The sequence below is a fragment of the Chaetomium globosum genome, genomic scaffold (genome assembly GCF_000143365.1).
Source record: "Chaetomium globosum CBS 148.51 scaffold_4 genomic scaffold, whole genome shotgun sequence".
In the NCBI taxonomy this organism is placed as follows: domain Eukaryota; kingdom Fungi; phylum Ascomycota; class Sordariomycetes; order Sordariales; family Chaetomiaceae; genus Chaetomium; species Chaetomium globosum.
In genome coordinates, this window is record NT_165979.1 from 2,559,031 (window position 1) to 2,571,843 (window position 12,813).

Sequence of the window (12,813 nt, forward strand, 5' to 3'; positions counted from 1 at the left end):
TGGACATAGTTAGTGTATGTATGTATGTCTCTCCAAACGGCCAGGACCTGCCGCTCCTTTAGCGACGGGCGCCTGAAGAAGAGGGTCTGTGGTGGTTGTGGTGGTACTGTGTATGTAGTGTGGCAACGGCGCGTGGCCGCTGCTCGGGTCGGACGATCGGTGGTCCCAAGCTCCCAAGCCCCCAAGCTAGCTCGACGGGAAGGGATCAGGGACGACCGGGGAGGAGGGCGATGGAAGGACAGACAGGGGGCAGGGGTGGCTGGCCCTGTCCTCGGTTCTGGGTTCTGGGCCACGTCAGTCTGGGGCCTCTCATTATCAACAGCCTCGAGCTCTGGTTTTTTTTTAGTTGGGGGATTTTGCCTTTTCATTTCCTGGCCCGGCCTGCCCTGATCTGGCCGTTCGGTGAGCGTAAGGGTGCGGGTGGTGGGGGATTGGGAGGGTAATGAAATCAGGAAGTTTGTTGTTGTTCTTGTTATTGTTGTTGATGCGTTGGGCACAGCGGCATGGCTCGACGAAAGGAGGCATCTCATGTATCGGCAAAGGCCACGGGCCGCAGAAACGGTCTCTGCCGCCGCCGCTGCTTGCTACTCTGTGTGCGATCTTCTCTGCTGAACAGTGTGTGCTGTGCGACTGGGCAGCTCCCCCTGCTGTCGCTCGCGACGCGCCCTCCGATGTCCGTACAGTGTCCTGTCTTTGTTCGGACCTGTGCATGCATGACTCGTTTCGAGACTGGAGAAAGGGGGGGCTGATGAGAGGCAACCGCGCGTCCCGAACCCAACCGGGCCTCTGGAAACGGAAACAAAACACGCATGAGGCTTAACGTCGACGCCGACCGGGCCAGTCAACACCACGTTTTGTGCGGGGTGCCAATGCTTCAACAATCGTTTTCGGCCGCCCACAGGAGTGCACGTCCAACACCCAGGGAGCAGCAATGCGTCCTGCATCCTGCAGTCTGCATGGCATGGCCAGGGGTGTGTGTGCGTTTGCTGGAGTCGCGAACGGCAGACGCGGACAGGGGGGCCAGGGGAGACAGGGGGAGAGAGAACAGGGGAGAAAGGGCAGGGGAGGGAAGGCAGGGCAATCATGACCAAGACGACGCGAGTGGTGGCTTTTGGATGGGCTTGCTTCGGGCGTTCTGTTGATGTGGTTGAGATATGACACATCTATGGCGGTGTATCTTGCATGGTGATATCGGTCACATTATGAGCTCGCCTAGGCGTGGTTGTGGTTTCATGTACACAGTATCACATGAGACCAATGGATGTGTGTGGTTCAATTCTTGATTGATCTCGATTGCCTTGCTAGCTAGCAATAACGATGGAAGTTTATATGCCAATTCAAGGCGCCCAGCCCTGTTTGTGACCGCCACGTCGCCTTGCGCCCTTTGCCCGATGGACGCCTTTCCCCCCCTTTCCATGAGAATGATCATGATGATCCCCAAACGAAACCAACCGTACACCCATGTAGGAAGAAGTATCAGGAAATCGGCATGCAAACGCGCCAAAGGAGCCCCAAGGCCATGGTGATCCCACACCGAAGAACGCCTCATACCACAACGCTGTTCCGATATCCGTCCGGGTCCGCCCCAAGTAACATGCCCATGATTGCAAGAAGGAAACAGAGCAGAAACAGAAAGAGGAAAAAACGCCCGGCAGTGACGCCACCAGCGTAACGAGACTGGGGAAAGGGGTTTCGAGTTGCGGGTTGCGGGTTGTGTAGTCTAGGTCAGCACGACCGCTGGCTGGTGAGTGAATAGCACCCCCCAGGCCTCGATTCGATCACAACACACCCACGTACACTACCCTGCCTCAACTTCGAGCCGCCAGGGCAGACGCTGCGTTTGTGTGCATCGGCTGCCATGTGCGAGGAGAAAAGCGGAAGCAGCAATGCCGGAGACATGCCACTCCCACGCCAGGCTCAGCCTTGCATGCGGGGGTAGGATTGGGAAGTGTGGGCGTGCATGAACGCCCAGTAGCTATTTTGGTGTGGACGGCGAGAAGCGAGCTGATGATCCCCCCTTTCTCCCGCGCTCGTCCCGCGAAGAGTATTGGTTTTGTCAACCGTCGATCCGAGGATGGTGTAGTAGTGTCTTGTCGACAGGAAGTGTTTGTTTGATGTTCTGCGAACTCATGTTTCTGGCGAGAAACAACAAGCTTTGGTTCCCGCTAGTTTCCATGATGAAAAGACTATGTAGATGGAATGGGTGCGCATATCCAGCCAATCCCCCCCTCTTGCTCCCAGAAAGGGATCGAGGGGCTTCAGGGGGTGCTGTAGATGTGCCATCTCCAGAGAAGTGCTTGTTCAACTGGTGAGAATATTCGCTGCATTGCGGCGCGGCGTGCATGATGCTGCTGCGCCTGTGCTGCGTCTGGCGGCGTTGCATGCAGCACGCCCAATCCGGCGGATCGGGCTTTGTGCTGTTGCGGAAAGCATGCTGGCCTTTCAATAGGGGCAAGAGGCGCAATGGGAGCTCTCCGGGCAGTAGTCATGGGTGCCGAAGTCGACAGCCTTGCAGCAGAAGGAGCAGCAGTTGTCGACAAGTTCCTGGTACTCCTTGACGGCCATGTTGACTGTGAGGGCGACTCAACGGGAGAGTGTGACGAGGTTGTAAATGTCAGATATTTTGTGGGAGTTTGAGGAATGTTCCCAAGGTGGAGGAGATGTTGGTGTTGATGTTGGCGAAGTGGGTTGGGAGCTGAGTTAGGTTGGGCTGATGGTTTGTGGCAGGGGGAAGATATATGTGAGAAGGTGGGTGATTGTTCTGAAATGTGGGATACGAATAGTTACGCTTCAGAAAAAGTCTGAGGTGGGTGGGGAGGATGGGGGTATTTGTACTGCTGTGGTGTTGAGGAAGAAGGCGGCGCAGGCAGCGGCTTTTAAACGAGTTGAAGGTCAACCCGTCGAGAGAGACATGACTGACATGAAGGAAGGGTATGGGTATGAAGACGGTGGGGGGTTGATCGAGACCTCCGAGGTACCTGAGTTGCACAGCGTTCCTTTTTTTCTACGCCATGCAACCAGGCGCCCCCCAGGTATGCACATGTACTTACGAGGTCGTCATTCCGTCCCCTTGCCCAAAATCCTCTCTCGGGCTTAGGTTGACGGGGCGCATCAACGAAGCACGTCACAGACGAAACAAGGTATGAGCCGAGGGGGGAAAATAAAAATAAAAAAGTAAAAGTTCAAATTAGAGTTGCCCGTCACCACACGCCCACCCACACCACCCCCGTGGGAAAACCGGCATCTCGCCAAGACCGGGTGTCCCAGCAAGGGGAACGGCGCCTGGAGAGAGCCAAGAAAGAAACCCGAGGAGGGCATGACCGGGGTGCCAGGGCAAGCTGTGGAGCAGGGGGTGAATGACATTGGGGCCAAACCCGAGCGGACAATGCAGCGGTGTGGCATGATCCCCCTTGGTCGGGTCACGAGGCATGGCAGGCGAGCTTTTCAATTTGTGGATGGTTGGTGACAAGGCCCCTGGTTTACTGCTCCTGTCATACCCGAGAGGGACGCTGGGCTTCCTCTTGAGCCCCTATCACTCGCTAGAGTTTGAGCAATCGGCATCACCACAAAGGGGAAGTCTGAGAGTGACTAGGTATTCGTAACCATTTTTCTTCCGTGTTCGGCCGAGGGCCGGTGCTTGGAACAGGAAGACTGTGTAAGGCACCAGGGCATGTTGAGGGGAACCGGGGCGGGGGCACAGCGCCCCTTTCGTGCTGTGGCTTTTTGTGAGGGGGGTTAGCGTAGCTCTCGTCAGGGTCCGATCAACGGTCCAACAAGGACAGAGAGGGGGAAGATTCGCGGTCTTGCAACGCCGAAGGCCTTGTTGCATGACCGGCCCCCCGGCTTCTTGCGACCGCTGGGCAATCCCCACCGATGACCACCGTCGACCGAGAAGTGAGGCTGATGATATGTCTTGGATGGACTGTTGAGAGTATGGCTGTTTGTTTAAAATTAGTCTACTGCATACAAATTACCCTCGGTCATCAACGCAGGTAGCTATATTCGGCAGACTAGAGGGAATTTGCTTGCCTCAGCGCTTACACAGTGCAGTGTTCATATTAGAGACTGCTGGGCCGAGCAGAAACTCACTTTTGTTAGACCCCGATGTGCCCGGGTCTGTCGGCACCCGTTAAAAACGTTTGTGACTGTCCGATGGCATGGTTCTGTGATTTCAACTGCCTCTCGGTTAACTACCACACACCGCCCTCGCGCTGTTCGGGAACACACAAGACCACCGCTTTTCTCTCTCTCAAGCGCGCTCCCAATTGCGGGGTGGTCCAGTTGAGAGAGGTGAGGGGTAGCACGGTTGCTCCCTGACCCTCAGCAACCGGGCGCTTCGCCAGGGCCGGGTTGGACCTGTTTCCGTTGGCCCCAGCACCCCCTGTTGAGTGACGTCTGTTGGCCACCCCCTGGGGAGACATGCCAATCAGATCCCTGTGCCAAGAGCTTCCGCTTTGAGATCCCACAGCCAAGCCGCACTCATCGAGGAAACATCAGACGAAGGATGCCATTTTTCACCGTCCAAGCCAGGTGAGGAGGCCAAGGATTGAATTTCGGTCTCGGTCTGCCCTAGGGGGAGAGAAGTCGTCAGGCGCTGACAGAAAATGAGGGAGCTGGACGGGCAGACGCGGCAAGCCTTCGTTTGTAGCAAGCCCAGCGGCATCACCTCAGCTGGCTAGTCTGATGATGATCTGAACCGGAGTCCACGAGAGGGACGGCAATTCTCGATCTGCATGCAACGTTTGGTCTTCGGCACTACTGTGTACACCAGGCGGGAGTATCAGTTCTGACGTGGGGGAGGAGGGGCAACCAACCCTGTGCGGACAAAGATATTTTTTTTTTTCTCCCTTATCCCGGTCCTGGTCCCGATCGATGCCTTGCCCGAGCCAACCTGATCAGGTGCCTCCAGTCTGTGTTCTCCATCTGTCGGGGAGATGGCAAGCAGTCCTTATGGAATTCCCAATTCGGCCTACCACCAAACCAAGGTTGCGGCTTACTTCTATGGAATATACGCCCATGCCATCCATCAACGACACACAGAAAACCGCAAATCATCTGCGAACTGCACGGGGCCGGGTTTTAACGAACCCATCTCGGTGGGGGACACTCACTGCGGTATCTGCACCCTGCTAGCGAGCCAATCTGTCGGTGAAGACGGAGCACGCAAACAGACCCTCGGTTAAAAAGTGATGAGTGTGCTTGGATGTTTGGGGGTGGATGCTCTGCCATGGTGGTGTGGGGATCTGCGGGCTTGCGTCGTCCTGCGCACTTGAGAGCAGCTTCCCAGTCGGCGCATGGTGGCTGACAGAAGAAAGAAGGTTTCCAGAAGCACGGCGACGGCCCAATCACCAACGCCACTGCCACCCGAGACCTGCCGCTTAGGGCCATGCTCGCCATGGCCTGGCGGACCTTGGGGCCGTTGGGCCCACGGGGCGGGACCCTCGTCCCAGAGCTCGTCCCTCGTCCACGAGGACCCTTTAATGGGCAGAGATCATCTCTGCCCAATCGCCCTGCCCGCTTCCTCATCGAATAGGAGAGGCTGCTGAGTAGTCATCCGGGTCCCGCGGCCCACTAGAGAAGACATCAGCGAGGGTGCCCAACGGTTGTGAATTGGCATGTGGTTGTGCGGAATACCAGAAACGAAACCGTTATTCACGGAAGCTAGGTATGCTAGGTAGCACTCGGGATCCAGGTTCAGCATATCACTTCACCAGGTGGAGGCCCCAGGCTTGAGCAAGTTGGCCGGCTAGGTTACCTTCATCAGGGAATGGCAGCCGTTCTCACTAGGCCTGTTGGTGATGGTCGTTCGGCCGAAGGTATCCGTGGTGGGTGCTTGCACTGATATTCAGCCGCTCTCATGGTTCAACATGCCGAACCCCGATCCGATGTCGCAGACGGAACGAGCTCTCACGGGCACGTGGTAGGAGGTGCTTATCGTTCGTGCATCCACAGCCGCCATATGCAACACACCCCTCGGACCGCAAGTCCTCAGCCGCTAGATCAAGCGGTGAAGACGACCCGGCGGAATGGACGTGATATACAAGGCGGCCGAATCCTTGTGACACATCTCGATGACTGATGATTAGTTGCATCTCTAGCAACACTAACGCCTTATATGTGTGTACTCACAAAATTGACTGTCTGCTGTTGGTTTGTGGGTTGTGCAAAGAGAGGGTGGACCTGACCGAAGGTGGCACGTTCAGTGTTAATCGTGCCTGGCCGTGGCCTTGCAGATTTTCTTTTTCCTTTTTTTTTTTTTTTTTTTTTTTTTTTTCATGCGACTAAACTGTGCCTTCCGACACTTGACAAGAAACAGATGGAAGCTCGGCGGCTGCCTTACCTCCAGGGACGGAAGGTACGAGGGTCACGGAGACGGTAAAGGACCTACCCAGGGGAGCCAGGGTAACTCCCGTCAATAGGACCATAAAATACAAGAAATACATGGATGCGACGAATTCCGAGTACCTTAGATTGTTAACACACTCTTAATAGTGCTTCTCTCCATACCCAGCCTCTAAACTGCCCATGGCCAAGTGAACTGTTGTCAATTATCCCTTTGCCAGTGTGAGTGTTGCCTCCTCTTATCCGACCCAGCGCCGCCCAACACTCCCCCTCAACCACGTCCTCTCGATAATGGGGCAACACGTTGTAGGTTCAGCAACACGGCTTGAGCTCGAACGCCTTTAGATAAGACCAAGCGATGTTCATTTTGAAGCAGACAAAGGAAAAACAAAGCAAGCAACGACCATGAATCAGCACTCCAGCTCAGGGCTCGGGGCCCTCGGCGCCCTTCACACCCTCGCCGCTCTTCACACCCTCGCCGCTCTTCACACCCTCGCCGCTCTTCACACCCTCGCCGCTCTTCACACCCTCGCCGCTCTTCACACCCTCGCCGCTCTTCACACCCTCGCCGCTCTCCACACCCTCCATGTCTGTCATCTGTTGTTTCTGGTGGACTTTGGGCCACTTCACACTCAACTCGTTCAAAAGGCGTAGCCGCTCCTTTCTATGGTCCTTATGCCACCACTCGCTCAGGCGCTGAAGGGCAAACTCATCGTGCCTAGCACGCGAGATAAGAAGATTCTCGTCCTCCCTGTCCATGAAGCCTGGCGTGCCCCTACCATACCGGTGCATGCCAAACGGCATACAGGAGCCAAAGTCGACCAGGACCGGGGTGTAAGACCCGTCATCAACCTCTCGCACCATAATATTGGCAGGACTGATATTGTTGTGGGCGAGGCCTATCGAATGTAGGAACTTGATGGCGGACTCAACCCCGGCCAGAAAGGCCTCCTTGTCTATCCGGCGGAGTTTGGTTCTAGGCACGCCGCGGTCGTTGTCGACGTTGTCGCTGTCGCTGTCATTGTCGCCCTCGCTGTCGTCGCCGTTATCGCTCTCCTTGGCGTCGTTGTCGCTGTCGCCGTCGTCGCTGCCGTCGCCACCGTTGTCTTCCTGGAAATTTGTGTAGTCTGCCAGTGAGTACCGGAGCTTTTCTAGCACCACGCCCGTAATGCGGCCGCGATGGACTCTGCAGCCGTGGTACTGGACAATGTACGGATGGGGCGTCTTAGAAACCTTCTCTATGGCGAGGACCTCGCTCAGCCCCTCCTCCTTGAGGAGACCAATTCTAGTCGAACAACTTTTGATCCGGTTAAAAGCCATGCGCTTAATGAATACAGCACCATCAGCCAGATTCTCGGGCGCGATTGTGATGTGCGTGCCAGCAGGAACATCTGGGTAGATGACATCGTCGGGGATACGTTCGAGCCCCCGAGAGAAGTCAGCCAAGCTGAGGTTAGCCCTGTCTTTGTCCGACTCCCCGACGTAGGCTTCGTCGTCCGCCGTAAAATAAAACCACCTGGTGCTTCTGGTGCCCGACTTTGACGCAATCGCGTCCCATATTTCTAAGTTGATCGTGGTCTGTGATGACTGGGAACTTCCCATTGACCATCGTGCGTTTGACGGCCATGGTAGCCGATGATGCCGTCTGTAGTGTGATAGGAAAATGAACCGTTGGCGGCTTTGGCGAGGCGTGGGCAAGCGGTATGTATGTTGGGAGGTGTCAAGAGTCAGATGAGTTGAGTTGTGGAAAGGGAAAAAAGGGAAGATTCCAGTAGAGGTACTGGGACAAATCATCATTCCCTAGGCAGGGGGATAAAAGGGGGGACGCCCTAGACCCTGAGAAAGTGAACAAAAACAGAGCCGTCATATTAGCAGATTCCTGCAGGCGGGATCTCGCTCTGCCGCTGGCCGACCCCATGACTTGTACCTGTACTGTTCTTGTAATGAGGCCTGGCCAACCCATCGAGCACACGGGGCGGCCATTGCCTGAGCTACCTTACCTCAAGGAGACCTTAGGCTTCTCGGGTCGTGCACCTAGTCCTTAGCACCGAAAGACCTGAGCTAAAGTTGCCTACTAATAGGTAAGGTAGCAAGGTGGTCAGTGGTTGCCAATCATGCTTTCTCCTCGCGGGATTGTGGTGTATTGCTATAACTAAGGTACCTATGTAACCAAGGCATGTCAGGTAGTTACTTTATCAAGGTATCTTACCTTACACACTCCAACAGATTCCACTGCACCATTCCCGATGCGATGTAGCGTCGCCCGATAATTACCCTTTTTGGAATGAGCACACTCCTGATATTGGTTGACCTCAACACCATTTCAGGGCTGAGAGTCACCATGTTCATCATTCCTAGCTGTTTTTTTTTTCTTTCTCAAGTCCCGGTACTCTTCAGAACTCTTTCAGAACTTTTAGTACGGCATCCCGTTTGCCTAATGTGGTGCAGACCTGCTTACTCAAACTAAGATTCCATTCAGGCTTGAACCTTGGCTCAGCATGCTCATCGGTCCGTTTGACCGCCGCAAACGGCGCCATCGGTGCGACAGCTGTACGAGGAGCCATTTGAAGGTGGGTGTATGCTATTCTACGTCTTCAAAAACGGCAGCTTTTAGGCGATGTGATCTAACATACATATCTGCCCATCACACTTAGTGTTCTGGTGATTCCCCTTGCAGCACCTGCGTAAAACGCCACCAGCCTTGTCATTATCTGGTAGCAGCCCAAAAGAAACCAGCCATTCTTGTCGACCAAGGGAGGCAGCAAACAGTTGACACCTACCCTGTCCAAGGACGACGGCCTGTTTCTATTTCTACTAATGGGGTGATCAAATCGCCCACTCCCTCAGACACAACATTGCTCTACTTCTCCTATTATCATGTCTTCCTCCAGAACAACAAATTCTCTGGCCTGGAAACGCCACAAGAAGATACCCTGTATCTCATGAAGCACGGTGACCCGGAGACCTTCCTCCGCGAAGCCATGTTGTCCCTGGGTGCCCTGCAAGCTTCGAAGCTGTGCGGTGTCCAAAAGTCAAAAAGAACCCACTACCAGTCCGCTCTGGAATCTTATATGAGGGCTATTGCGGGACTCAGACATGCCCTCTCCCGATCAGGCAGAAATAATAACCCCCATTTACGGCCGGGTATTCTTTGGGCTACCTTGCTGCTTGGCCTCTTCGAGGTAAGCGGGGGCCCATCTCGGTGCCTAGTACGACATGGGGCACGCTCAGCTAACAACCCCTTAGCTGATGAATGACGCCACCGGCGATGGGTGGTTGCAACACCTTGTCCACGGCACATCTCAGGCCTTGATAGCGGGTAGCCCCTCGGCATGCATCTCTGGGTCTTGTGGCAGGTTCTTTACCGAATCCAAGGTATTCGAAGTCTGCCGAGCCATCATGTTCAATCAGCCGAGTTTCCTCGCTGAAGACGGATGGTTGGCACTCTCGGCATCTTTACGATCATCCTCGACGACGTGGGGCGAGTCACAAAAAGCGCTGGATGTTTTGCTCGATATCGTAGTTTTGTGCTCCTCGCTACGTGTCCGGTATGTTCTGCCACCTCGGATCTCATTCCCCCCTGCAGATTTCGACCGGTCTAACTGCCAAACTCAGGGCGGAGAAACTCATTAAATCCTTACAATCTTCAGTATCCTCACCAGAAATTGCGGAACAGGCCCAAGCTATTTCACTCCAGGGCTTCTCGTTGCGCAGCCAGCTCCGGCAATGGGCATCTGCCAACCATACCTTCCCTGTCTTCCGAGACTCGAGTGCACGACAAAACCCAGATGAGAGCGTGCCCAAAACCGAATCCCAGCTCCTGGGAGCGGCCTACTTCTCCGCCACCAGCATATACCTCTCCGGGGTGTTCGACTACGAGATGTTCTACTGGCAAAGCCTAGATTTGCCCACCTCTACCCTGAACGAGAACGAGATCCAGCTCCACGTCGCCATCATCCTAGCTCTTAGCCAGCGTGTTCTGGATGAAACCAGGCTCTCTCCGTTGCTGCTCCTGTTCCCCCTGCGGGTTGCGAGCGCACGAGCTGGGCAGACGGAACAAAAAGAGCAGATCTTGAGTCTGCTGGGAAGGGTTCGATCGAATTTTGCTGTTGCTGGGGCTATTGTGGCTGATGTGACGAATCTATGGAGCCGTAATGTAGCGGTAGAGGTTTCCCTGTAGGAGCTACCTAGGGCTCAAGCTTAAATGAAGGGGACTGGTCAAACAATTGCAAGTGGTAAGTCGTCAGGGGGCGACTTACACCGAACCCTAACCCCCTTGACCCTTGACTTACTCCACAACCATAGCATATTCCGGAGCACACTTTTGATCCCCGGTGTCCACCTACCTTAGGATATGTATTAGTAGATTGCATGATAGTTGCCCTTTCGGGTTAGGCCCGCCGGGCGGAATAAATTGTGTGTGTGTGTGTGTGTGTGTGTCCACCTACCGTCTCCTCCATGACCGAGGCTTATCCCGGAAAAACCATTGCCCTCACCCCTTCCATACGCAGCCACCTGGAAGCTAAGAGGTAGCATGAAACCGTCACCAACCCCACGATCCCCACGATGACTTCTTACCTACCGCTTCGGGAAAAGGCCATAGGATTATCATACTCCCCTAGCACTACCCAGTTCGAACATCCTAGGCCGAACATGCTCCCATTTCCCAAGTGCATGTAGATGGGATAAAATAACTTGATAAACAAGCTATCTCTTGTCCGTTGCCCCTTGCGTAAAAAACAACACCAAAACATCAAACCCCCTTTCCTCTTCAGCGTTATCCGAGAAGAAAGCCCACATCATCCCCATTCCCAATTCCACTCTGCCTAGGTACCTAAGATACCTCCTTGCCTACCTACCTAGCCACAACAAACAACCACCACACCATGCCCCCCACCGGCCCCTTCAAGCTAGTCACAGTCAACACGGCGCCAGACCGCGCCCGCCGGCTGATCGGCCGGGTGGTGGCCGACGTCAAGGAGCAGTACACCATCACCCACGCCGCCAACGCCGCTAGTATGTCTCTATTTTTATTTTATGTTCTTTATTTGGGTTCTTTATTTATTTTTTGACTGTCATCTCGCCCTTTCCGGTGTTGTTTCAGGGATAGGATCGATAGAAACCAATCTAACATGACTTGACCGTCTCCACAGGCATAGATGAAGTGCGCAAGACGGTCGAGGAAGCCCAGCCGGATGTTCTGGTAAGTGCTTCGGCTTGTCCAGGTGGGTGCGAAGGGAAAAGCTAAAACGGTCGCTAGTTCACCGCATCCATGTGGACGCCTGAGGAGGCACGCCAAATCATCGCTATCGCTAAAGAGATCGTGCCCAATCTCAAAACCTTCTCGCTGCCGCAGGGGCTGCAGGTGGACAAGGGGCCGGATGCCGTGGTCGAATATATCAAGGAGAATTTGCCTTCGTTGCTGGGATAGAATTGGCGTATAGAGACTTAAAAAATGATATGGGGTAACGGTTTCAACTAATTTGTTTAAGAGGTGGTATGCATATGTCCGGCGTTGTTCCTTAGAAAAGCCATATCTAAAAGCTACCAAAGCCAAAATACACTCCTCCTTTTCGGCGACTTCCCATTCATTTCTCGTTCTGCATAACATTGTACAGGCTCCCGATATGCGGCTGGATCTCCACCACAAACTCATCCCCGTCATGCAGCAGCTCCTGCGGCTTGTGCGCAAACCCAACGCCAGCCGGAGTGCCCGTAATAATAACGGTCCCCTTGGGCAGCGTCGTGCCCTGCGAAAGGAAGCTGACAATTTGCTCGACCGAGAAGATAAGGTCCCTAAAAGCAGATAGTGCCAGTTAGCCAGCGGCTCAAGGGAGGGAAAGAAAGAAAGAAACGCACGTCAGCCCACTATCCTGCACAACCTTCCCATTCTTCAGCCCGCGCAGCCGGAGCTTCCCGACATCGGGCACGAGGCGCTTGGAGACGAGGACGGGGCCAATGGGGCAGGCGCCGTCGAAGCCCTTGGAGTAGCACCACTGGGTCTGGGCGAACTGGGAGGCCCGGCTCGAGATGTCGTTGCTGGCCGTGTACCCCAGCACGTAGTCGAGGGCGTCGGCCTCCGACACGTTCTTAGCCTCGCGCCCGAGCACGATCGCCAGCTCGGACTCGTAGTCGGCCGAGTCGCTGGCGATCGTGTGCTTGGGGATGATGGTCGGCGACGGGTAGGGGTCGGCGAGGCAGGTCGAGGGTTTGCTGTGAGATGGGGGGAAAGGGGGTAGATGTTAGCTGGAGGTGAGGGAGGAGGGAGTGGAGGGGGGATTGTGAGGTGGGACGTACAGGAAGACGGTGGGGATTTCCGGGATGGTCATTTTGGCCTCTTCGGCGTGCTTCTTGTACTGTTCGAGATAACATCAGCAGTGACTCTCCCGCTGGGAGTTCTGGGGGGGGGGGGGGGGAGAAAAAACGGTTAGTCCGCAACAGCGGGATGTTCCCACCCTCTTGTTTGGGTTA

The 12,813-nt window shown here is 54.9% G+C and overlaps 6 protein-coding genes across 6 annotated transcripts; 2 read left to right on the top strand and 4 right to left on the bottom strand.

Annotated features, from left to right (window-relative positions):
- Positions 1–2,258: 2,258 nt before the first annotated feature.
- CHGG_04559 (uncharacterized protein) lies at positions 2,259–2,565 on the bottom strand (the record flags this gene model as incomplete). The annotated part of the gene is made up of 2 exons (XM_001223772.1): positions 2,259–2,439; positions 2,552–2,565. The coding sequence occupies 2 exons, from the start codon at positions 2,563–2,565 to the stop codon at positions 2,259–2,261; spliced, it is 195 nt and encodes a 64-aa protein (XP_001223773.1).
- A 2,330-nt stretch (positions 2,566–4,895) lies between these two features.
- Positions 4,896–5,229, bottom strand: CHGG_04560 (uncharacterized protein; the record flags this gene model as incomplete). Its single annotated transcript, XM_001223773.1, has 2 exons — positions 4,896–4,969; positions 5,112–5,229. 2 exons carry the CDS (start codon positions 5,227–5,229, stop codon positions 4,896–4,898), a joined length of 192 nt encoding a protein of 63 aa, XP_001223774.1.
- Positions 5,230–6,765: 1,536 nt separating this feature from the next.
- On the bottom strand, positions 6,766–7,969 carry CHGG_04561 (uncharacterized protein; the record flags this gene model as incomplete). The annotated part of the gene is made up of 2 exons (XM_001223774.1): positions 6,766–7,878; positions 7,949–7,969. 2 exons carry the CDS (start codon positions 7,967–7,969, stop codon positions 6,766–6,768), a joined length of 1,134 nt encoding a protein of 377 aa, XP_001223775.1.
- Positions 7,970–8,840: 871 nt separating this feature from the next.
- On the top strand, positions 8,841–10,522 carry CHGG_04562 (uncharacterized protein; the record flags this gene model as incomplete). Its single annotated transcript, XM_001223775.1, has 4 exons — positions 8,841–8,912; positions 8,997–9,524; positions 9,589–9,890; positions 9,958–10,522. The coding sequence occupies 4 exons, from the start codon at positions 8,841–8,843 to the stop codon at positions 10,520–10,522; spliced, it is 1,467 nt and encodes a 488-aa protein (XP_001223776.1).
- Positions 10,523–11,228: 706 nt separating this feature from the next.
- On the top strand, positions 11,229–11,773 carry CHGG_04563 (uncharacterized protein; the record flags this gene model as incomplete). Its single annotated transcript, XM_001223776.1, has 3 exons — positions 11,229–11,358; positions 11,496–11,545; positions 11,603–11,773. 3 exons carry the CDS (start codon positions 11,229–11,231, stop codon positions 11,771–11,773), a joined length of 351 nt encoding a protein of 116 aa, XP_001223777.1.
- Positions 11,774–11,930: 157 nt separating this feature from the next.
- On the bottom strand, positions 11,931–12,671 carry CHGG_04564 (uncharacterized protein; the record flags this gene model as incomplete). Its single annotated transcript, XM_001223777.1, has 3 exons — positions 11,931–12,138; positions 12,202–12,555; positions 12,640–12,671. The coding sequence occupies 3 exons, from the start codon at positions 12,669–12,671 to the stop codon at positions 11,931–11,933; spliced, it is 594 nt and encodes a 197-aa protein (XP_001223778.1).
- Between the last annotated feature and the right edge of the window lie 142 nt (positions 12,672–12,813).